This window comes from Pteropus vampyrus, unplaced genomic scaffold (genome assembly GCF_000151845.1).
Source record: "Pteropus vampyrus isolate Shadow unplaced genomic scaffold, Pvam_2.0 Scaffold387, whole genome shotgun sequence".
NCBI lineage: Eukaryota > Metazoa > Chordata > Mammalia > Chiroptera > Pteropodidae > Pteropus > Pteropus vampyrus.
This window is the reverse complement of record NW_011889168.1, coordinates 1,802,607-1,827,535: the sequence shown is the minus strand read 5'-3', so window position 1 is coordinate 1,827,535 and position 24,929 is coordinate 1,802,607. Positions and strand designations below refer to the sequence as shown.

The following is a 24,929-nucleotide window of genomic DNA, read 5'->3' as shown; positions in this document are numbered from 1 at the left end:
AAGGAAGGAAGGAAGGAAGGAAGGAAGGAAGGAAGGAAGGAAGGAAGGAAGGAAGGAAGGAAGGAAGGAAAGAAAGATAGGCCAGCAGCCCATAAAATAAAATGGGCCAGTAGAGAATTATGACCAGACTTGGCATACCTGAATCAGAATAATAAACCATGAAATAATGTGTTTTACTCTGTGTCAGCTGTCCTGCCAGTCCCAACTATCAGAGCTGAGTTGCCTGCCACAATGGTTATTTCATCTGCCACAGTGAAAATCTTTGAACAGCCCACAAATGTTTCAGTGCCAAAGCCTTAGAATCCCTGGAGTGGAGGGAGATGGAGGAATGAGGTGGGAAGAAAGAAAGAAACTTCAATAGGAGGGGGAAGCTAGCCATTACTTCCACCAGCAGGGCCATCCAAGATGCCGGCTACCCCATGGAAGAGGGGACCATGATCATCACCAAGTGAGCCTGTGGCACCCAAAGGCTTGGCAGTAAGGGGCACAGGTAGGCAAGGGGAGATAGCCCTGACCAGGGCTTCTGCCACAGTAAGGACACTGTGGGGAATTTAGATAAGATGGTCACCTACCTAACCACAACAATGCATGTCTCCAAAAGAAAACAATTGTTTGTATCTTAATCAGGGGTCAGTATTTTCAAGGATTAGGAACCTCTGCAGACCAATTAAAATAAAATTTGTTTTTTAAAAAGAGGTTTATTGTGCTGGAAGTACATCCATTCAGGCCTCATGAAAACTAGGAAGTGGTAAGGCACCTACTCAGGCCATCTTTGCCTCCAGAACAGCGTCATCCCTCATCTCTGCTTCTCTTTACATGTCTGCTCCATTGCCTTCTCAGCAGACTGGATCTCTCTCTGTGGTCATGTTCTCTGCTCCTCCCCAACATGACATGACATCATGATTCTTAGATGGACCACCAGCTACCTGACTCAGTCTCTCAGGAATCATGGGTTGGGGCAGACACCCTAAGTAAGTGCACTGAGGCACATCAATCAGTCTAGAATCTAGTATTTGCTTGTTAAGGACCTCCTAAGTGCCAACCCCTAACTAGGAGCTGAGGAGGTAACAGAAGTGTGATTATCCAACATTCCTGTCCAAAGGCACTGAACAGCTAAAGAGAAATCCAACACACATAGCACAAGGCTTGTGTAATAAACTCCAGGAGAGGGAAGAAAATTAGGGCTGGGAGTCAGGAAATTAGGGCTTAGAGGAGGTATGAGTTGAACTGGGAGAGGAAGGATGGGCTAGGGAAAATGTCACTGGCCGATGTTTCAAAGAATAAAAGAAGAGCATTCAAAGCAAAGATGTGAAAGTGAGAATAAGGTGCAATTGCAAGAAGCAGGAAGTGTCATGACTCATGACTATAGTATGTGTTGAGAGCAGTGGGTAAACATTACAATGGCAAGACTGAGAGGGAGGTGGGGCTCTAAATTTTATTCTATAGAACAGTGTTCTCAAACTTGAGCAGGCATCAAAATCCACTGGAGGGCTTGTTAACACACGCATCTCTGGGCCTCAGCCCCCAGAGGTTCTGATTCAGCAAATCTGGGGCAGGGTCTGAGAATTTGCATTTCTCAAAAAAGACGTCTTGAGGATAGTGGATCTTTCCATGAATGAGACTAATAGTGGCAGGGTGGATGGGCAAGGAAGTGGGATCAGGGAGGCTTTGTGGCAAAGGTAGGACCAAGCCACATATACATAACAGCTGGCAAAGAATGTAGGGAGGGGAGGGTACATCCATGAAGCGTGTCATCTGCCATAGGTCTGTTGATGATCAAGATTCCTGGAAAAATGAGGACACACGGGATCTAGGTCCTGCCCTTGAGGCTGGGATTCCCTGGCAGTACCAGAGACAAAAAAGCCCAACAAGGAGGCTGCAGGTTCAATTCAAGATGGCAATATGGCCTGCCTGGGATTCAGACAGGCCTGGGTCCAAATCCTGACTCCATCACATAGTAGGAAACCCTGGGTATGTTCCTAAACATCCTGGCACACAGAATCCTCATTGCAAGCTGTCACAGTGCCTACTCCCATCAAAGTGTGAGAAATCACCAAGGAAACACATGCAACACCCAAAGCACCATGCCTGAAACAGAACAAGCAGTCGACAATTTTAGCTATGGCTTTTATTGTCATTGGTGTCAAAGATCATAAAACACAGCAATGCATGAGTGTGTCACCAAAAAGGCCACCATTTCTGCTCCTCCCAAAGGGCTTCACAGGCTGGCATTTACCCTGATAAATTCACAACGGTCTAGAGTTAAGTGTTCAATAATTTATCCACTAAATCGTTTAACAACTATGTATTGAATGTGAACTTTCTACCGAGTACTAGGAACATAGTGGTAAACGAAACAAAGTTCTTGCTCCCTTGGAGCTGCCATTCGGTGGTCTTGCCAGCACACACACAGAGAAGCCAAATCATACTGGCCAAGTAAATCACAGAGCTAGCAAATGAAATGGCTGCTAAAAAGACATTGTTGTCAGCCAAAGTGGAATACACCTCTTTCTGCATGAAGACAAGCGTAATGGAAGACAGCTCACAGTCAGAAAGGTGGAGGGTGAGTGCTGATCTGAGAGAAGAGTCAACTGGGTGATCCTCAGTGGCTCAGCCACCTGCCCATGGGCTGTGGTGCTAGAGGCCATGCCCTGTGCACCCTCTTCCCCAGACCTCAAGGCCAACTTCTGATGCTCAGGTTTTCTTGTTTGAGTATCCAATCTGATTAATCCTTTATGTCCACTTGGTCTATCCAAATCCAAATTGGGGACAAGTAGATGACATTCACTCCCCATCTCTTGAAATTACTTCCAGAACTCACTTACCAGGGTTTCCTGGGTTTTCCATCTGTTTTACCATATTTAAAGAAAGTCCTGAGTGAATCGTAGCCACAGTATAGAGGTCATTTGTTTGACCCTTCAAAAGCAACCTCATTTCCTGCTCAGAGATCCAATTTATTGTGAAATTTGGGGAGGGGGAATATTACCACTGACTCCACTGACCTCTCAAATTGACAACAGTACCCTGTGTTTACAAAGTACTTTACAGTCTGTAAAGCATAGCGAAGTGTTTATCATGCATCCAAGAAAGCCATATCAGGTGCTTATGAAGTCCTGAGACCCAGCTAGAGCCAAGTAATGGAGTGGTGTCCCTGGTGTAAGCCAAGCACCTACCATCAGGCCCACATGAGATATGAGAAAATAGGCTCAAAAGGGGAAAGGGACTTACCTAAAACACATCCCTGGGCCAGCTAAGCCCAGATAGAGAGCAAGCTGGGGAAGAGGTGACTAATGCCACAAATGGACACAATAGAAGGTATGTTATAGGTCACAATGAACACAGCACAAATTAATATGGAGAGTCAAAGACAGGAGAGATCAACCATTAAGATAAAGAAGTCAAAAATACCTCCAGATATTCTAACCTGGAAAACTAGGAGAATGGTGGGATCACATATAGAAATGGAAAAACTGGGAAAGACACTGTCTTTGGGGCAAATAATAGCAAGTACTTAAAGAGCCCTTTTCATGTACCAGGCATTTTTCCCACAGATTTGGCCCTCCCAACACCCTGATGTGTACCATAATTATTAAGGTAACTATGCATTCAGGTTTGCCTGAGACAGTCCCAGCATATGCCTATTGTCCTGATTTACACTAATGTCATCACTTTCACTTTCAAAAATGTCCAGGTTTAGAAGATAAGTCATATAGTCCCCTTAAGTATTATCCCTCAGTTACACATGAGGAAACTGAGGCACAGATTAGTTAAAGAGGTTGCCCCAGGTCATGCAGTTATTAAGTAACAGAGCTGGGAATAAAGCCCATGTAGCTTAATTCTAAAGGACTTGCTTGTAACTACTTCATCATACTGCCTCTCGAAGGTTGAATCCAGTTTTTCATTTTTGCAGCTTGGAGTGAAGGCTGTCCACCCATCCAGGTAGAGACTCCTTCCCAGGCAAATAGAATCCAAGATAGAATGGAGGAAAGAAGTCAGTGGTCTGGAGAGGTCAAGCATGAAGATCCACCAGAAGGTGCTGGTAGAGACAGGAGAAAGGATAAAGCCACATAACTCCACCCACTCAGGGTGGCTCCTCATTATTACTCTCCTGGGAACCCTTCCCATCAATTTAAACAGAACTTCTCAACCATCGCATCAAGGCTTAACCCAGAAACTCTCTAGAGTGAGAGTCCCCAATCCCCAGGCCGCAGACTGATACTGGTCCGTGGTCTGTTAGGAACTGGGCCACACAGCAGGAGGTGAGCGGCAGGTAGCAAGCGAAGCTTCATCTGTATTTGCAGCTGCTCTCCAGCACTTGAATCACTGCCTCAGCTCCACCTCAGATCATCAGACATTAGATTCTCTCAGGATCACCAGTCCCTGGTGCCAGAAAGATTGGGGACTGCTGCTATAGAGTACCAGGAATCTAAATAGAAGGCATGCCCAAGGAAAGGATGTCAACCAGAGTTTGAGCCCCTGTTTTATGTGGAAACCAGAGCTCTGCTAGAGATAAGCCTTCTGGTGCAAAGGTAATATATATCCCTCACCCCATAGATGTTGTTTTAACATCTATTCAATCCTCTTAGATATGTTATCCACTCTGAGATGATACAAGGCAAACTCCAAATTCCAGACCCATTTCTGTATGACTTCCTGTCTCTGCTTCTACCCTTTGAGCCTGACTTTCTATCAGTGGCTGAGTTTCAGGGAATCTGAATTGATCAGCCTAGGCAAACAGTAGCACAGAGAAACTTCCTAATGTGGGGAGGTGCCTACCATAAATCTACCATATCTTATGGATTTCAAAGCAAAATTGAAATGATTTGGGGACTGCCTAAAAAATTTCCTCCCTCCTCTAGTACCAGTTTACGATGGCTGAGAGGATAAGCTGTATCATAAAGTAACAGGACTGAGAGTTATAAGGATATTTTTGGATGTCTAAACTTTTTAATCATCCAAATAGTTTCTGCAAAATAATCACTGTGGTGGCAGACACTTGTAGAATGAAAAGTCAACAAACCAAGAAGTCTCATGTTATGTCTGAATTTCAGAGGAAAAATTGACCAAAAAGAACTTTATTAAAAGGGGAAAAAATTCTTCTACTGGAGCACAAAAAAACTATGAGCTGTTTCTCTTAATAACATAAACCAAACAAGGGTTTTCATGGTTTTGAATACAATGCATCTTGAAGAAATGTTCAGTAACTTTTGGCTTAATTATCCAAAACAATTGATAGTTATTGAATTGTCATTATTTTAATTATGACACATTAACTGTGATACATAACTAACTTAAACCCTGCTTCACAAGCATTATTATGACTAAATCATGTAAAAGGTGTTTAGGTGTGTAACCAAAAAGTCAACTCATGGGTTTATTAACACAAGAACATTCTCTTCTTCTCTCTGGGTGCTAGGAGAGCTTGACAATAGTAAATTCACTAAAAGTAAAAACTCATTTGTTTCAGATTTCCCTCAGGCTTCTAAATCAAGCTGTCCAGGGCAGGCTTCTCACTGGAAAAACTGACTTTAGAGCTGTGTTTTTTTCTGTTATCACTACATGTGTGTATCCCTACATATACCAATGGTAGCTTCTGGGGATGACAACATGAAATTGTTTTCAGTTTTGCATTGTGCAATTTCATATTGTTTGAATGTCTCACAATGAACATATACAGGATGGCCAGCTTTGAAAACCTCTTTCCTTTCTGTACATGGAAAAAAGTACACTGGCTAACCATTCTATGCAGCATGGGCACTGTCTGTGGCCTGCCGGATCCATTGTTGAGGAAGATGGTGGTGGTCCTTGGAAAGGGGAAGCAAGGGAATAAAAAGACAGCACATCTGCTGTCTTTAGCATGTGTGCCATAATTTGCGAACATAAAATAATTTTGGTTTGTCTTATTTTTATGTTCTTTAAAGCTTTAGAACAAAATAACAGATTTTATCTGAGAAGGGAAAACTAAATCTCATTTCATCATGAAGCTCTCTGTTGGTCATTTGGATATGTCTTTGGAAAGAGAGGTCAGAGTCCTGATCAGACTCTGCCTTCAGCTACATTGTCCCCTCAAATTGCTGACTTCTGATCTTAAAAAGGAAAGTCGGACTTCTTGTCTTAGATTTTCTTTCTAAGAGCAGTTAATGTTCTTTCTTTTACATGTTTTTATTATCTCCGGAGCAAGTATTTAAATATGTCACTGGTGGTAAGTCTTTTTCTTTTGAGTAATATTTACTTTTTGGAAGCAGCCAAAAGTCATCCAGAACCATGTGGGAAGATTAATATGGAAAATGAGCTTGAGGATAATACAGTTATACAGGGGCTCAAGACACTGAGTACTTTAAAGAGATTCATACACATTATCTTTCTGAGTCTTCCTGCCATTCTATAATCCTCTCTTGCAGAAGGAAAGCAGAGTTGCAGTTGGGCCAATATTCCGATCCTAACCCACTGCCCCTTCCTTGGGCCTCAATAAAACCACCCTTTTCTGGTTTGGTAGGCTGCTTGGCTTTCTAGGAGGCAAGGAGCAGAGACTCTGTTGAAAGCCGAGAAAAGAGACTGAGTCTTTGATGAGATTTTTGACGCATAGGAGTCTGCCCTTCCTCTGGACTTTGTAAGATAATTTTGCTTACTATAAGCAATTGGATTTTCCCAGCTGAAAGTATCCTAACACAGTTTGCCCTTGAAACTTGCCTCCCTTGATTTTCTAAACATCACTCTTTTGTGCTTTTATTTCTACTTCTCAAAAGTTGCTCTTAAACATCTCTGGCCTCCCTTCTTCTTCTGCCTATTCCTTACATTTTGGTGTTCTCCAAGGTTTCTTGTGAGCTTTTCTACTCAAACTGCACTTCCCTCGGTGATACTCAATAGAGTACCAGTGCCTATTTTCCCCAGCTCATCCGCCTCAGGAACCTCTACTTGTCTTTCAAAAATAAATTTAAATGTCTCCTCTATGAAGCTTCTCCTGAATTCTCCAGGGGTTCCTTAGCTTTCCTGTGTCTCTTTGGACCTCTTTGGCAGTCTGGTGAGCCCTATGGACTCCTCAAAATAATGCTTCTAATTGCATAAAATCCCAATTATATTGTAATACTTATTAAAGCATTTTTAAAACCCAGAATCTGATATAGTAATATGTGGTTCTTTATTAGCTCCTATAAACACTATAATTTTGATGTAGCGAGTTCCCTGAAGAGTTCTGCCTGGAAAAGCTGTGAGCTCCCTGTAGGCAACAGCAGGGCCCAGTCATCAGGGCAGAAGTCAGAGAACTTGGTTGGCAGAAAATCAAGAGTTGATTTTTACCGGCTGTGGTTGCAAAACCGAGGCTAAGCCACAGCTCCCAACCCCCAAATTAGAGGGACCCTACCCCCATACCCTCCAAGACCAAACACCGCGGAGCCCCAGGGGAAACAGAGCAAATGCTACCGAAATTGTTGCTAACACTGACAGGGACTGGAACTGATGGTAGTGAGCATGATTAAATATCTATAAGAATAAAAAGACATTTTGAAGGCTTTATATAAAGCAGGATCCAAGAGGCTTAGACACTACCTACTGGAAACCAAAAGAAGAGTGACTTCTTTACAGCAGACTAAGGAGAGACCTTTATATAATAAATCTTCTTTCGGGAAAAAAAGCAGAATACATTTCCATTAATGCCCAGGCAGAGAAATAGTCCATTAAACACCATGAACAACCAAGGTGACAAAGCATCTCAGAAAGAAAAAGAAAAATCTCCAGAAAATAAGCTTATAGACATAGAAATATGTAACTTAAAGGAGAGAGAATTGAAATCTTTGGAAACATGGCGGAGTGAAAGCCATACCCAGATCTCTCCCCTTGAAACAACAATAAGCTGAACATCTAAAACTCAACAAAGAACACTCAAACAGCACACCAGCATGTCTGAGCATAGGATCTGCACAGAAGAGCTATCACAAGAATTTGCACAGGATCTGCACAGAAGAGCTATCACAGAATTTTGAGTGTCGGGCAGTGGACTGGGAGAAATAAAGAAGCAGCTGTTGGAGCTACATGTAGGAGGAAAGAGAGAGGAGAAGGAGAGCAGCGAATTCCATGAACAGCCCTGCCTGAGAAAGCTGTTAGCTCCCTGCGGCCAGTGGCAGGGCCCCGTCATCAGAGCAAAAGGCAGAAAAACAAGACAGCAGAAAAACAACAGTTGATTTTTACCAGCCGTGGTTGAAAAACTGAGGCTGAGCCACAGTCCCTTACCCCCAATCCAGAAGGAACTGCCCCCCATACTCTCCGAGATCGAACATCGCAGAGCCCCAGGGGAATCGGAGCAAACGCTATTGAAACTGTATGTAACATTGACAGGGACTGAAACTGACAGTAGTGAGCGTGATTAAATATCTATAAGAATAAAAAGACATTTTGAAGTCTTTATATAAATCAGGAATCCAAGAGGCTTAGACACCACCTAGTAGAAACCAAAAGAAAAGCAAACACTTTGCACCAGGCTAAAGAGCAACCAGTATATAATAAATCTTCTTTCAGAAAAAAAAAAAAAAAGCAGAATACATTTCCATTAATGTCCAGGCGGAGAAATAGCCCATTAAACACCATGAACAACCAAAGTGACAAGTCATCTCAGAAAGAAAGAAAAAAATCTCCAGAAAATAAGCTTACAGACATAGAAATATGCAATTTAAATGACAGAATTTGGGATGGTACTTTGGAAAAAAAACTCAGTGAGTTCCAAAACAAGTCATAGCAACAATTTCAGGAATTGCAAAAACAGCTAGATGAGCAGAGCAAGGAGACTGTTCACTAGTATCTTATTTAGGATTTTTGCCACTGTGTTCATGAGAGATATTGGTCTGTAGTTTTCTTTTTTTGCGTTAACTTTACCACATTTTGGTATTAAGGCGATATTTGCCTCATAAAGTGGGTTGGGAAGTATTGCCTCCTCTTTGATTTTTTGGAAGAGTTTGAGGAGAATAGGTATTAACTCTTCTTTGAATGTTTGGTAGAATTCACTGGTGAAGCCGTCTGGTCCTGCACTTTTACGTTTTGGTAGGTTTTTGATGATTGTTTCAATTTCCAACCTGCTGATCAGTCTATTTAGATTTTCCAGTTCCTCTGGATTCAGTCTAGGAAGGTTGTATTTTTCTAAGTACTGGTCCATTTCTTCTAGGTTATTAAATTTGGTGTTATATACTTTTTCATAGTATTCTTGTATGATCCTTTGTGTTTCTCCGATATCAGTTGTAATTTCCCCTCTTTCGTTCTTGATTTTGTTTATTTGTGTCCTTTCTCTTTTTTTCTTTAGTGAATCTAGCCAGGGGTTTGTCAATTTTATTAACCTTCTCAAAGAACCAGCTCTTTGTTGCATTTATTTGTTTTATTGGTTTTTTTGTTTGTTTGTTTTAATTTTATTTATTTCTGCTCTAATTTTGATTATTTCTTTCCTTCTGCTGACTTTAGGCTTGATTTGTTCTTTCTTTTCTAGTTTTTGAAGATGAAGCTTTAGGTTGTTTATTTGAGCTCATTCTTGTTTTTGGAGATAGGCCTGTAATGATATGAACTTTCCTCTTATGACCGCTTTTGCCGTGTCCCCAAAGTTTTGATATGTTGTGCTATCGTTATGCTTCCTTTTTCATGTATCTCTTGCTCTCTCTTTTTATTTCTTCTGTGGCCCAGTTATTCTTCAGTAGCATGTTGCTTAATCGCCATGTATTTGTGGTTCTTCCTGCTTTCTTTTTGCAGTTGATCTCCAGTTTCAAAGCACTATGATTAGAGAATATGGTTCGTATTATTTCAAGCCTGTTACATTTGTTGAGGCTATCTTTGTGTCCCAGTATGTGGCCGATTCTTGAGAATGTTTCATGTTTACTAGAGAAGAATGTATAAGCAGTTGTTTTGAGATGGAAGGCTCTGTATGTGTCAATTATGTCCAGCTGGTCTAATGTGTCATTTAAGGATGTTATTTCCTTATTGATTATCTGTTTGGATGATCTTTCCATATCCGACAGTGGGGTATTTAGGTCCCCTAGTACGATAGTGTTTTGATCTGCTTCTCCTTTTAGTTCTGTTAGTAATTGCTTTACATATTTCAAGGCTCAGTAATTGAGATCATAGATATTAATAAGTGTTATGTCTTCTTGGTGCATGATTCCTTTTATCATTATACAGTGTCTCTCAGTATCTTTCTTTACCTTTTTTTATTTTGAAGTCTATTTCATATGATTTTAGTACCGCTACTCCCGTTTTTCTCTGAATGCCATTTGCTTGAAACATCATTTTCCACCCTTTCACTTTGAGTCTGTATTTGTCTTTGAAGCTCAGATGTGTCTCCTGGAAGCAGCATGTGGTTGAGTTTTGTTTTTTTGATCCATTCTGCAACTCTGTGCCTTTTTATTGGTGAATTCACTCCATTTTCATTTAGGGTGATTATTGAAATAAGGTCTTATAGCATTTGGTCTTTTGCTTTCTGGTAGCTTGGTGTTTCCATTGCTTCCTTGTCTTTGTGTTTCTCTTTCCTTCATTTTGGTTGACTTTGTGTGTTTTGCCTCTGGTTCTTCTTGTCTTATGTATGTCAGTTCTGGATTTTTGGTGTGTGGTTACCGTTAAGAATATGTACAGGATATGTGTGTGTGTGTGTGTGTGTGTGTGTGTGTGTGTGTGTGTGTGTGTGTGTGTGTGTATGTATGTATGTGTGTATATATATATATATATATATATATATATATATATATATATATATATATATATATACGGTTTTTCATTTTCTTCTGTGTGTGCCTTATCTCCATTCCCCTTTGTGGATTTGTGAATTTGAATCCTCCCTTTTTCAGTCATTGTTATCTCGATTTGACCCTATGTATGCTGAACGTTCATTACTATCTTGTTATAACAATTCTCTTCTTATTTTTTAAGTTTATAACACCCTGTTCTTAGTAAGGGTTGCACTCCTCTGCTTCTATTTGCCTGATAGTTACTTTACTCCTAATTATGTATTTTTTTGTCATTTTTGCTTTTAGTGAGCTGACCCCTTTTAGTATTTCATGTAATGTAGGCCTCATAGTGGAGAATTCCCTCAATTTTTGTATGTCTGGAAAGATCTTAATTTCTTCTTCAAATCTAAAGGAGAGCTTAGCTGGATACATTATTCTAGGCTGGTAGTTCCTTTTGCTTAATAGTGAAATATTTGATTCCATTCTTTTTGGGCTTGTATGGTCTGCGCCAAGAAGTCCAATGACTATCTAATGGGTTTTTCTTTATAAGTACCATTTTCTTCTCCCTGGCTGCCCTGAGAATTCTGTCTCTGTCTTTGATTTTTGATAATTTTAATACAATGTGTTTTGGTGAGGGCCTTTCAGTCATCGTTACCTCAGTTTGTCCCTATGTATGCTGAATGTTCATTAGTATCATGCTATAACAATTCTCTTCTTATTATTTAAGCTTATAATGCCTTGTTCTTAGGAAGGGTTGCACTCCTCTGCTTCTATTTGCCTGATAGTCACTTTATTCCTAATTATGTTTTCTTTCTTTTTTTGTCACTTTGTTTTAGTTGGGTTCATCCCTTTCAGTATCTCCTGTAGTGCAGGCCTCGTAGTGGAGAATTCCCTCAATTTTTGTATGTCTGGAAAGGTCTTAATTTCTCTTTCATATCTAAAGGAGACCTTATCTAGATACATTATTCTTGGCTGGTAGTTCCTTTCACTTAATTGTTTAAATATTCGATTCCATTCCTTTCTGGCTCATAAGGTTTGCACTGAGAGGATAATCTAATGGGTTTATCTTCATAAGTTACTGTTTTATTCTCCCTAGGTGCCTTGAAAATTCTATCTTTGTTATTCTGATTTTGATAACTTTAATACAATGTGTCTTGGTGAAGGCCTTTTGGGGTTGAGATAATTGGGTGTTCTGTTGACTTCTTGAATTCCAAGCTCCAGCTCATTTCCTTGATTTGGGAAATTCTCGTCAACTATTTGTCTGAAAATGCTTTCTAGTCCCTGCTTTTTTTCTTTGCCTTCATGAATGCCTATTATTCTTATGTTTCCTCTCCTGATGTCATCAGCTACTTCTTGAATAGCTCTTTCATTCTTCAGTTTCTCTCCTTCCTTCTGATTTATTTTTAGATTTCTGTCTTCAATATCACTGATCCTTTCCTCCATTAGGTCGACTCTATTTCTCAAGCTTGTTATTTCATTTTCCAGCTCTTGCAGTGTGTTGTTTATCTCCAGAAGTTCTATTTGGTTCTTTTTGAGGGTTTCAATCTCCTTGCTCTGCTCATCTAGCTGTTTTTGCAATTCCTGAAATTGTTGCTATGACTCGTTTTGGAACTCACTGAGTTTTTTCTGAAGTACCATCCCAAATTCTCTGTCATTTATGTTGCATATTTCTATGTCTGTAAGCTTATTTTCTGGAGACTTTTCTCTTTCTTTCTGAGGTGCCTTGTCACCTTGGTTGTTCATGGTGTTTAATGGACTATTTCTCTGCCTGGGCATTAATGGAAATGTATTCTGCTTTTTTTCCCGAAAGAAGATTTATTATATAAAGGTCGCTCTTTAGCCTGGGGCAAGGAATATGCTTTTCTTTTGGTTTCCAGTAGGTGGTGTCTAAGCCTCTTGGATCTCTGCTTTATATAAAGCCTTAAAAATGTCTTTTTATTTTCTGATAGATATTTAATCACACTCGCTACTGTCAGTTTCAGTCCCTGTCAGTATTAGCAACAGTTTTGGTAGCATTTGCTCAGATTCCCTTGGGGTTTCGTGGTGATCAGTGATGGAAGGTATGCGGGGAGGATCCCTCTGCGCTGGAGATTGGGGGCTGCGGCTCAGCCTCAGTTTTGCAACTGTGGCCAGTAAAAATCAACTGGTTTTTTTTTTCTGCTTTCTGCCCTGATAACTGGGCCCTGCCTCTGGCTGTGTGAAACTCACAAACCCTCCCAAGCAGCAGTGTTCAGGGAAGTTGTCGCATCTTCTCCCCTTCCCCTCCCTCTACAAGGAATTCCTGCAGCTGTGACAGGCAGTTTCTTTATTTCTCCCAGTCTACCGCTCGACACTCAGGATTGTGACTTGTGGTAGCTCTTATTCGCAGATCCCATGCTCAGATGTGCTCGTGTGCATTTTGAGTGTTTTTTGTTGAGTTTTAGATGTTCAGCTTATTATTGTTTCAAGGGGAGAGATCAGGGGTCTTCTCTCTCCACCATGTTTCCTTTCCAAAATTCCTGAAATTTGCATCCCTTCACTGGTAGCCATGCAAGTAAAGGATTCCCACATTGTTTAGCCCAGGGTTTTTTGCTGCCTCTGCCTTTGGTTTTTAAATGAATCATTATTTAATTGAAAATCTTTGGTTTCCCAATTGTGTTTGCCATTGGCCAATATAATTGTGGGCTTGTACTTGGCCAGTGCACAGCAAACAGAAGCATATGGAACCCCACTCTGTGAGTGGGTCCTTAGGAAGAGGCTGCCTCTACCATAAAGGGAGGTTGGGGTACAAGGTGGTTTAAAAGACTTTTCCAGCTATAGTTCTAGAGGTGGCCCAGAACCTTCTCAGCAAATATATTGTTGTTTATTGCTGTATAACAAACCACTTCAGAACTTAGTGGCCACTCTCATTGATTTTGCTCATGAATATGCAATTTGGGCAAGGCTTGGTGGGGTAGGCTCGCCAGCCTCTAAGAGGCATTAGGTGTTTCAATAGGGAACCAGAGGAGCTATTTCCAAGATGGCTCAGTCATGTGGCTGGCAAGTTGGAACTGGCTGTCACCTAGGCACTCAGCTGGGGTGAGAGCCAGAGATTTTGGTTTCTCTCGGTGTGGCCTGAACTTCCTTACAGCATGGTGGCTGGGTACAAGAGAGAGCCAGGCAGAAGTTCTATCATCTTTTATGGTTGAGGCTCAGAAGTCATGCAGCCTCACAACTGTAAACCTTCTAGTCACTAGGAGGGAGTACTCTGAAGCCAGAGGAGGGAATTAGGCTCCACCCCTTGATGGCACAAGTGTCAAAGAGTTTATAAATATGTTTTAAAACCAATTCAGCAAATGATATTTCTGATGTCCATCCTTATGTTGGGTACTGTCTCTGATGTCTCCTTTTTCTTTGCTCCCCTCCCCTATTCAGCCCACCTCCAAGAGTTGTAAATTCTACTATCAAAAATATCTTCAAATTTTTTCATTCTGTCATCTCATGCCTGAACCATTGGATCATCCTAACTAAAATTCCTGCCTATGCTTTTCCTCCTGTGACATTTAGGATTAGGTTCAGTTGCATGTGACAAAAATTCAAATAACATTGTACTTAAACAAGGTCAAAATATACTCCTTTTTTACATAAAAGAAACTGACACATAGCCATCCAGGACTTATATACTGCCTCCGTGATTGTCAGGAATCCTGGCTACTTTCATTCTGCTGCTCCATAACCCTTAACACACCCTGGTCTAAGATGGCTGCCCATACATCAGCCATCACTTCCACATTCCAGCTAGGAAGGAAGGAGTGAAAAAGAATACATCCTCTCCCTTTAAGGACCCCTCCCAGAAATTTCTACTTATATCTCATGGACCAATACCTAGTCACATTACCACATCTAGCTGCAATGGAAGCTGAGAATGGAATCTTTATTCTAGGCAGCCATATACCTCACTAAAATCCAAGGGTAAGTAACTAGCAGTCTTGGCTACATTCCTTTGAATTTATTCTCCACACTGCACCAAGAAGTGTTTTCCTAAATGTACATCTGAGCATATCACTCCCTTGTTAAAAATTCCTTAAAATGACTCCAATGTTCCTCCTATCTGAACTTCTGTGTCCGCTCTCACTATTGATACTCTGCCTTCAAGGAGTACTTACCTACTTGTAGTTTCCAGCATACTCTCTCTCGTCTCAAGATTTTTGCATGTACTGCTCCCTTTGTATAAAATCTCCTCCCACTTTCTTTGCAGGTTCGCTCTACTGTCTTCCAACAAGCCTTTGAGGGACCCATGAAAATGTTTTGATTTATTTTAAAATTAGAAGGAAAAAAACTAAACTTTTAGGTCTAGGAAAATGTTTAAATATATAGTATTAATAATATATGTGTTTTCATACCAATGTAGTTGCAAAATATAATTTTAAATATTTTTTATGGAGGAAGGGGCCCATGAAGGCAAAAGTACTGAGGCCTATAAAAGTTATAATGGGCTCATGGCTCCCTGACTTCACCCCAGTCATGGTTCTCCTTGCACCACACTGTAACTGCTAGGCATTTGATGATCTTTCCCATCCAACAGGCCTTGGGAGAACAGAGCCTGCTTAGTTCCCCTTTGTATCTTCAGTGCCCAGAATACACTCTGGTCCTTGGTAGATATAAACATTGGTGGGTGAATGAATGTATGGGTGCCCTGATCTCAGCTAACTGTGCAGTTACATCTCTAGTAAAGATAAGAATGCAAGTCCTCCTGCCTGTCTCCACCTACTTCTCACCTGGTGTACTGTCTTGGTACAAATACTAGGTATGTGTGACTTGGGGCAACTCACTATTTCTCTAAATCTCAATATTGCCATCTGTAAATTGGGAACAATAATAGTACCTACCTCATTGGATTCTTGTGAGGAGTAAATGAAAGAATATATTACCTTTAAGGAGTTTTGAATAGTTCCTGTTGTATACTAAACAGTAATTATTACAGATTATATGGTTGTTGTTATGGTCAATTAGCATCCTACCTCTCCCAGAGGTATTTTAATTTAAGGGTTGGCTCTTGAAAGAGAAGAAGAAATAACTTACCTCCATTACCACCATTGGTTATCAATATGATGGAATTTCAGGCTGTGTAGGGAAGACAATCAGAAGCAAAGAGAGCATCTCATAGTTTCAAGTCATCTTCTATAGTCTCCACCTGGGTAGCATGTGGGGCTGGGGGCAAGACAGGATGTATTACAGGGGAAAGGGCATGGATATTAAAATCTAACAAATTGGGTTCTGTCTCAAGCTGCTATAACAGAATAACATGGGCTGGGTGGCTTAAACAGCAGAAATTTATTTCTCACAGTTCTGGAGGCTGGGAAGTCCAATATCAAAGTGCCAGCCAATTTGGTTCCTAGCTAAGGCTCTATTTCAAGTGTGCAGATGGCTGTCTTCTAATAGTATCTTCACATGGTGGAAAGCATAGAGAGAAAATAAGCTGTTTATGTCTCTTATATGGGCACTGGTCCCATCATGAGGGCTCCACCTTCATGACCTAGTTACCTCTCAAAGGTTCCATCTCCAAATACTATCACAATGGGGATTAGGGTTTCAACATGTGAATTTTGGGAGGGATACAAACATGCAGGCCATAGCAGGTTCAAATCATAAATCCAACCCTTCAACCTTTACCGACACTTTGAAAACTTCTAATTCCTCAGTTGCAAAATGAGGCTCATAACAGTACCTACTTTGTGGGGGCTCGCAAGAGGATTAAATGAGCATGTGAAATACCCAGCTCATTGTCTAGCTCTCCTCTCATCGATAAACATTTCCAAAGGATGGATAACACATGAATTGGACACTAACAGAGGCATAAAACTGGAATTTTTTAGGTATGTGTGAAATTTTCTTAATTTTCTCTCTTTGAGTTGACCTCTTGTGTCCCCACTCCTCTGGGGGTTAGAAAGCATCATCTACACACTGTCAGGCAACCTTGGTCACAATCCAGCATGTCCAGTCACTTTAGAATTCCAACCAGCCTCCCTCCTTCCCTGGGCAGTCCAGGAGGTCATCTGGTGCCCAGGTCGTGGTAGTTTAACAAACATCCACACTGGCCTCTCTCTGCCAGTCTGCTCTGGTCCTCATCTAGGAGCAGGAGCATACTCTGCCCAAAGCCATAGTCCAGATGTGGCCCTGTGGTAGTGTGACCAAGCATCTCAGTTTTCTACTTTTAGCACTGAGAGCTCCACATCCCAGGAAACTCTCAGTTTCAAGCAAACCAGGATGGTTGGACATCCTACCCTATTGACCTGTCCAGGCCTTCTCCAAACTCCAAGCTCCAATCTCAAGGCCCCCGAAGTTCTTCTCACCCTCCTGAGTTCCCACTGGGAAGATTGAAGACTCCAGTCTGCTGTCCTTGCCCCACACTAGGGTGCTCAGGGCTCTGGAGACTGTCCTTAGCCACCTAACACAACGGCTCATTCAGCCAGAGACTCCCCTAGGCAGACCACCTGTAAACACAGTATACAGACACACTGTGGATACACATTCTGCCCTGGAACTTTCAGGCTTTAATTTTGATCTTCAAAGCCAGGCTCTTTGAACTTGAAAGCCCTGTTCTCACTCACAAAGTCTGACTCTTGTTATCATTGCTATCATTGGCTATCATCACTATTCTCTGTGCTTGGAATTTAAATTTTTTAATTTACTGAGAGCAGATAGCATTTATTGAGTGCTTACTGCTCACTGGACACTGTTCTAGTATTTTATATCTATCAACTTATTTGATCCTCATGCCCTCTTAGGGTGCTATTACTGGTATACTCACTTTAGAATCAAAGGTACAGGAAGACTAAGTAACTTGTCCAAGGTCACACAGCTAGCTGGTACATGTGGAGCCAGGGTTGCGTTCTGGCAGACTGGGCCCCAGGGCCCTGTTCTTAACTATGTTTCTTTTCTTTCATCAGTGTGAGGAGAAAGATGTAAGAGAGGACTAGGTCATGGAAAGAAAGTCTAGGTCCTTATCTCTCAATTTTATCCCAAGAAGAACAAAGCAACACCATCATAACTGTGGTGACATCTTATTGAAATGCTGGAAGGGATCCAAAAGGCCAATTGCAAGGGGCCCTAACTCATTAACTCAGCCTGAGATAAGATCTGTGTGGAAGGGCAGGGTGGGGGCCCTAAGATGGGTGGGTACAGGCACGCCAAGATTCCAACTGCCTGCCTGCTGGGAGTATCTTGCCTTCTCAGTGCCCTCATCCTCTATCCCCAGGACAGCTCAAGCCCTTCTCCTCTGCTCTTGGGTCCTCCTCGCCCCTCACTGCTGCCCCCTCCCAGGTAACCTGCTTGGCTCCCTCCTGCCCCACCCCCCAGGGGTGTTTTGCCCTCCTCCCCACCTCGATGATCTTTTCCGTCCCCCTCCCACGCTGCCCCCCAGTAGCGCTAAGCCCAGCTCTCCTCCCCCTGCCTGGGACCTTTCCTCCCCAGAACCCCTTCACCCCAAAGTGTCCCCCACCATCAGGGCCTGCCAGAGCCCTGTCTTGCAGGTGACATGAGTGGTCAGCACCCTTTGCGGTCTCTCTCACCCTCCCTCGCAGGGCCTGTCCAGCCCTCTTCTGCTCTGCCCGTCACAGCGACTCCTGGACCGCGTGGTCCGGCGCTATGCAGAGGTGGCCGATGCCGGTAGCATCTTCATGGACCACTTCACGGATCGCGACAAGTTGCGTCTGCTCTACACACTGGCTGTCAACGCGCATCCCATCTTCCTACAGGTACACAGAGACCCCAGAAAGCCCCTCCAGGGAAGGAGTTCACTTTAGACTCTGAAAGGGGCAGCCCTGGGTTGAGCTCTTTTCCTATTTACTGCACGCCTTGGGGCCACCAAACCATGTTAGTGCCTTCGTGGCACTCAGTAAATACACTTTGGCTTCTGCTGGAGAAAGCGCTGTGGTTGCTGTAGAGGAAAGACATGTGGGAGCCAGAGGGATGAGATGGAGATAACAGCCACCATCACTGCAGCCTGGAAGGGCTCTGTGAAGGGCAACTCTGATCTGTGCCTCAAAGATCAGTAAGATTTGAGCAAGCCAAGGAGGTAGGGAAATAGCCAAAGAATGACCCCTCCTCCTCCAGATGTACCCTGGGGCTGTGGTTGGAAAGGAGAAAATAAACTGCAAGTAACATTTTTTTTTTTTTTTTGGCGAGGCAACCCTTGGTTGACCTCACAGAGTGAAAGGACCTTGTCAGCTTACAATCCCTTATTTTTTATTTTATTTTTTATGCCTACAGCACCTGATCTTCCTAGGTGGTCTCCCATCCAAATACTAACCAGGCCCGACCCTGCTTAGCTTCTGAGATCAGACGGGATAGGGCTTGTTCAGGGTGGCCTGGCTGTAGACTGCAAGTAATCTAAATGACCAACAACATGGGAATGGTCAAATAAATGAGAGTGCACTAGAGCCTGAGGATAAACTGGTCAACAAGACTGGAGAGAGGATAGAAGAGAGAAACTCTGGGCTTGCGCAGTGGTTCCCAAAACTTGTGTCACCCAAGGGGAGCCTTCACGATTTTTGGCCTATCACAGAACCTGGTGCCTATACTGTTATTTTGAAGAATATTTTTCCTCAATAGGCCTTAAGTTGGCCCTATTTTTCTCTCCTTGGCCTCTTCCTATGCAGTGATATCTGTGAAATCTCAAATACTAGTCATATTTTTTTCAACTATATAACTCTTAAAATAAATATATTCCCTTGAATCTGAATCTTTTCTAAACCCTGGCAAGTGCCTTAACATTCTCATATCTCACCTGGGGACACTCTGTGGAAATGCATCCACTACATGGAAATAAGAGCTTCCTTTTCTGAATCTCTTCATCTAAAAACGGGAGTAGGGGACAGAGGGAGTGTTGCTTTGTTCCAAGAGATATAGAAAAATTTGAGGGACACTTTGCTGACATGTTTTGAGAAGGAGGGTGCCTGTTTGAAGCTGATCTTTCTGTGTGCCTGCACTGAGAAACGTGGGGTGGGGGGCAGGGGATGGAGGTAGCAAGGGAGCTGTCTCTGTGAGTTTTTTCTCTCCATTCCTCTAATACCTCCTCTTCTTCCCTGCTTGACAGATCTTCCCTGGCGCTGAGGGGTGGCCGCTGCCCAAGTATCTGGGCTCCTGTGGCCGATTCCTGGTCAGCACCAGCACCAGCCTACTGCAGGAATTCTATGGTGCCCCCCCAGACCAGACAGCCGACCTAGCCTACCAGCTCCTTGGGGTCCTGGAGTCTCTGAGAAGCAACGATTTGAACTACTTCCTCTACTTTACCCATGTGGATGCCACCATGTTTGGCATCTTTAACAACGGGCATCTGTTCATCAGGGATGCCAGTGCTCTGGGCGTCATCGACAAGCAGGAAGGTACCCAGCATGGGCCTGGCAGAGCAGCTGTCAGAGGGGATGTCAGGGTGACAGGAGCTTGTTGGGATGACAGAGAATAGCACCACTGGGCTTTTACAGTCTCCGTGTTTCATGGTGAGAGCAGCCCAAGTTCGTGTCAAATGACCCTCTCCCCCTTTAGCGTCTCTGCTCCAACTTTACCTCCAAATGGGAAGTAACATTGACCTTGTCCATGGAGGGTATTTTACATCGTGGCTGGGCCTCAAAGGCACTGCTGTAGTCCAATTTGGTCTCTGTGGCCTGAGGACCTGACCTGTCCCTTCTCACATATACCACTCCTATATCCATCTCCCCCTCAGCACCTTTCTCATCAATTGTTTTCAGCCTTTATCTGAAACTTAACTATCTGGCTGATTCATTTGTACAGTTTGCAATCCATTCTGGCACCTTTGCTTTTTATAAAGTTTGAAATTTAAAAGCATGGCGCCACATGAGTTATATGAGTGAATCATGTTTCTCACTGTGTGCACAGTCATCTGGGGTTCTAGAGCCCTTTGAGCATCCCAGTCTTTAACGGTGACCAAATGTTCTGAGCCCAATAATAGGACAGAGGATTCTTTATATGAGAAGGCCCTATGAAGATAGACCAATTAAATCACACTTACTCATTTCCTGGTTTGCCTTTACTAGCAGAAATGAGGCTGATTGCCAAATATTCAGGATATGTAAATCACTGAACATCGAGTCCCATGACAACCCACTGAATGCATATTATGGATTACCTGTGCTTTCTCCCAACTTTGTATTTAAAAAAGGCAAGTGAAAGTTGTCCTATTAATTTTCTTAGTTCCCTGATTCAGTAATAAGAATGGAAAAATCACAATATGGAGGTGAGCCCTACAATTGTAAGCCCAACTTCTGCTAGAGATAAGTGCAATTTCTATGCCCAGGCCTCATCCTATTGTAGCAAAGAGAGTTCTTCCCATGTTGTTCTCAGCAGGGGCCATGGTGTCCCTCAACCCTAAATCTCTTGGAGATGCTAGGAGACTAAACCACTTTGCCCAGCAATTCTAATTAGTGGCACCTCTCCCAAGGAAAACAGGTTGTAAGGTGTGCAACATTTCCTACTTCTCTTCTAGGCAGTCAAGCATCCACCATGGCAGGAGAGAATAAAGACATCTTTAGCTGCCTGGTTGCTGATTGCCAAGCCAAACTGCCCTCTTGTGACACCATCCCTGAAAAGCAGAGCCTGGTACTGGTGTGTCAGCAGGTGCTGCCTCGACTTCTCCAGGGAAAGTTCCCCTCCCTGGTGCAGGAGCGGATAGATGTCCTCCTCGCTCAGTGTGGGGAGGGAATCCGCCCAGACCCCGAAGTCCTTGGGGCTGCCAGCCAACTGAAGGACATCTTGAGACTCCTGAGAACCTGTGACCCCAGATTTGCCTACCGCTACCCAGACTGCAAGTATAATGATAAGTTCTGAGGGACTGGAGCCTTGGCTCCAGGGACAACATCCTTGACTCTCCAGTCCCAGGTGAAATTGTTGCAAGGTTGAAAGAAGCAGATCCATTTTAGACATTAGAAAAAATTCACATTCATTTCCCAGGGACTAAGGAATGTTCCAACGACCAGAAGGCAGTTGTGCAACATGGTATGATTGCCCCGCTGACTGGGCCATCGTGGAAGAGCCCAGGAGTAGTGGACACTCACTCAAACTGTGAGCCCCAGTTTCCTCTGTTCTCCACCAGACTCCCGAGTTAGTGAAAGAAGGCACAGATTGGAAGGGCCAGAGACATATACTTCTTTCCCCCAGCCCAGGTGGTTATAAGGTATGTTCCAGAACTGTGCACAGGCAGGGTGAATGAAACAGAACCATGGAGGTCAAGAGGCTGGAGTGAAGGGAAGGTTTTGGGAAGGTGAGGCCCACTGCAAGTAGCACTTTAAACAGACAAGAAATCCTCCTTAGTGCTCCCTATGCCCCTGCACTAGTCCTTCTGCCACAATAACCACATCATCCCAGGGTAAGAAGACTGCAGGCCAAGGACACACACAGACAGAACCATGCCCTGGATGCCTGGGGCCCCATACATGTGCAAGTGAAGCACCTTCTGTGTGGGAAGGAGTCAGCGGGGTAGGCTGGGGGTCAATATTCATCAGGGTCCTTGGAAAAGCAGGTGTCAAGACAGGATGAAACGGGCAAGGATTGTATTAACAAAGATGCTTGTGTGGGAGGAAAGAAAGAGGGAGCCAGAGACAGCTGAGAGAGGCAGCAGGCGGAGCTGAAGGACAGAAAGAAGGTCCTGTGGAAGTCTAAACCTGAAGGACAGAAAGAAGGTCCTGTGGAAGTATCCAAGACTGTCATTTGCACAATAAAAGAAAGCTTCAGCAAGACTTTCAGGGTGTCCTTAAGCCAAAGCCAGCCATCAGATGAGGCCCAAGTCTCCCAAGAATGGGCAGCCCTATACCCCTGCTGTAAGGAAAAGCCCATAGGAAGCATGGCCTCAGCCCAAACGCAAAGACGGATTTCAAAATTCAGCAAGGGGCACTTAGCCAATTCTGCACCCTGGAGCAGGAGGACTGTGAGTAGACATTCTCATTGCAGCCATAGCCAGGACCAGGACAGCTTTCTCCATACTGTGGCCTCCAACGCAGGACTTTAAGGAGTCCAAGAATTTTCATTCAAATGTGGTCTTACAGGTCATTATAAATTTTTTCAAGGTTAGCCAAAAGAATATATTTTATTCAACAGTATGTTAGTTGGACATATACCTTTTAAAAATTTAGCCACATGGTATATGGGCCTTCATGTATATTCTTGCTCTAGCTTCTCAAACATTAGTCAGGGGCTCTTTGGACCTTTGCCCAGCCTCCCTGCCAGGGACTTCTACCGCAGGGGCCTCTCAATTGGCCTCTCTTTTAAAAATGCCTGGCTTAAGCTTCATGTTGCAGATGGGAAAACTGAGATCCAGGGAGGAAGAGTGACTTTCTGGGATAGTTCCAGAACTCCTACTACCAGTCCGCACTCCTGGTGTCTCCTCCTTCAGCCTGTGACTCTCACCGTGACCTATGCAATTCTGGTCCTTTCATTCACATTTAAAGCTGGGCCAAGAAAAAATCCTATACTAAGGTGCACTAGGTTGCCTGTGGGATTTGCCTTTTGACTGCTCCAGGCATTATCCCCAGGGCAGCCATGAGAATGAGGTTGACAGGCACAAGCTTCTGGAAGAACAGGCTTAGGCTACCTGAGAGTCTGAGACAGTTGCCTTCTGGCCTGGTTGGGAGAGTGAGGATTGACCACCCTTCCCAAAACTTTGTTGTCAGGCCAGTGAAACTGATTTTAGACTTCTGGCCTTCAGAACTGTGAGAGGATAAATGCCTATTGTTTCAAGTCACACACTTTGAAGTAATTTGTTATAGTAGCCACAGGAAATGAATACACACCTCAAATTCTATTTTAGTGTCTGCTTCCAGAGAACCTAACCTGCAGTGTTCTCCAACTCCAGTCTGTTATGATGGATTAAAAAGCCAGACCCGACATGAAGGAGTGTGTTAGCATCTATACTCAGGGCTGAGGCTTGGATGGTTCCATTCCTCCACTTGCTAAATCCTGTGCATCATTTAAAACCCTGTCTGAGTTCTTACCTTGACAGAAATCTTTTCCTAACAGTGCAACCTCCAGAATCTTTTCTGAACTCCAACTCTGTACCCCTGAACCATAGGTCAGTGTCCCGTTTGAGGTCAATCCCAGAGAGATCTGTGTCCTACCTTTCCATCAAACTGGGAGATCCCTGAGGATGGTGATAGCATTGGGCAGGGAGTAGGGGTGGGGTTGTGTTCCCAAAGCAGCTGGCACAGGGCTGGGCACAGACAGGTGCTCGGAAAATATTCTTGCTAAGAATAATGATCGCCTTCTTAAGCCCTTTTTGCTTGCTGTTTTCCACATACCATGTGCTATACACTAAATGTGTCATCCCCAAATTAATATATTGAAATCCTAACCCTTAAGGTGAAGGTATTAGGAGATGAGACCTTAAGGAGATAATTAGCTCATGAGGGTGGAGCTCTGATGAATGGGATTAGTGCTTTTATAAAAGAGGTCCCAGAGAGCTCTCTGGCCCCTTCTTCCACGTGAGGACACATTGAGAAGGTGCAGGCTATGAACCAAGAAATGGGCCCTTATCAGACTCTGAATCTGCCAGTGCCTTCATCTTGGACTTCCCAGCCTCCAGAACTGTGAGAAATAAATGTGTGTTGCTTGTAAGCCAACCAGTTTGTGGTATTTTGTTCTAGTAGCCCAAATAGGCTAAGACACCATGCTGGTCATATACACAATACAACCACTTCCTTGAAAACAGCTCTTTACCCTCAACAACCAGGAGACAGGTGAGTCAACACTCAAGAGGCTTCAACCAGAATTTTTCACAGCATATTCTCAGTCCTCTGGAATCTGATTGGACACATTAGAGTATTTTTCTGAGTTTTGCCAGCCACTGTCTTTTTGTCCGCAAGACTGGCTACATAATTTGTGGGACTAGGGCAAAATGAACATTGGGGCCTCCTGTTATTAAGAATTGCAAGACGGGGACAGCAGAGCATTAAACTAAGCACAGATCCTGTGGGACTGCATATATTGCATATCCATGTAGCTGGCCCTAGGTGCCTGAGAATACTAATATACCTTAACCTCTGCATAGAGTGTTCTTGGAATTTACTGGGATCTAACTTGACCTCTACACTCAAGGGAAGTAGGTGTGGGACCAGAGGTGATATATATTTAACCACCATGGCAAAGGAACTGAACTATGAGAACAGACCCCACCAGCTGCAGCTACCAGGCAAGCATAACAGCAGCACTGGGGACAAGTCCTACTTTTCAAATGAGGAAACGGGTTCAAGTGATTTGCTCAAAGTAACAATT

The 24,929-nt window shown here is 43.2% G+C and overlaps 1 protein-coding gene and 1 pseudogene across 1 annotated transcript in view; one reads left to right on the top strand and one right to left on the bottom strand.

Annotated features, from left to right (window-relative positions):
* Positions 1–21,494, top strand: part of CUNHXorf36 (chromosome unknown CXorf36 homolog) — a 47,687-nt gene extending 26,193 nt beyond the window's left edge. Inside the window, exons 3-5 of the mRNA XM_011380039.1 lie at positions 18,233–18,406; positions 19,747–20,035; positions 21,154–21,494. Coding sequence (XP_011378341.1) covers positions 18,233–18,406; positions 19,747–20,035; positions 21,154–21,494 — 804 coding nt within the window. The remainder of the gene's footprint in view (positions 1–18,232; positions 18,407–19,746; positions 20,036–21,153) is intronic.
* On the bottom strand, positions 18,912–19,030 carry LOC111731595 (annotated as a pseudogene).
* Positions 21,495–24,929: the final 3,435 nt, after the last annotated feature.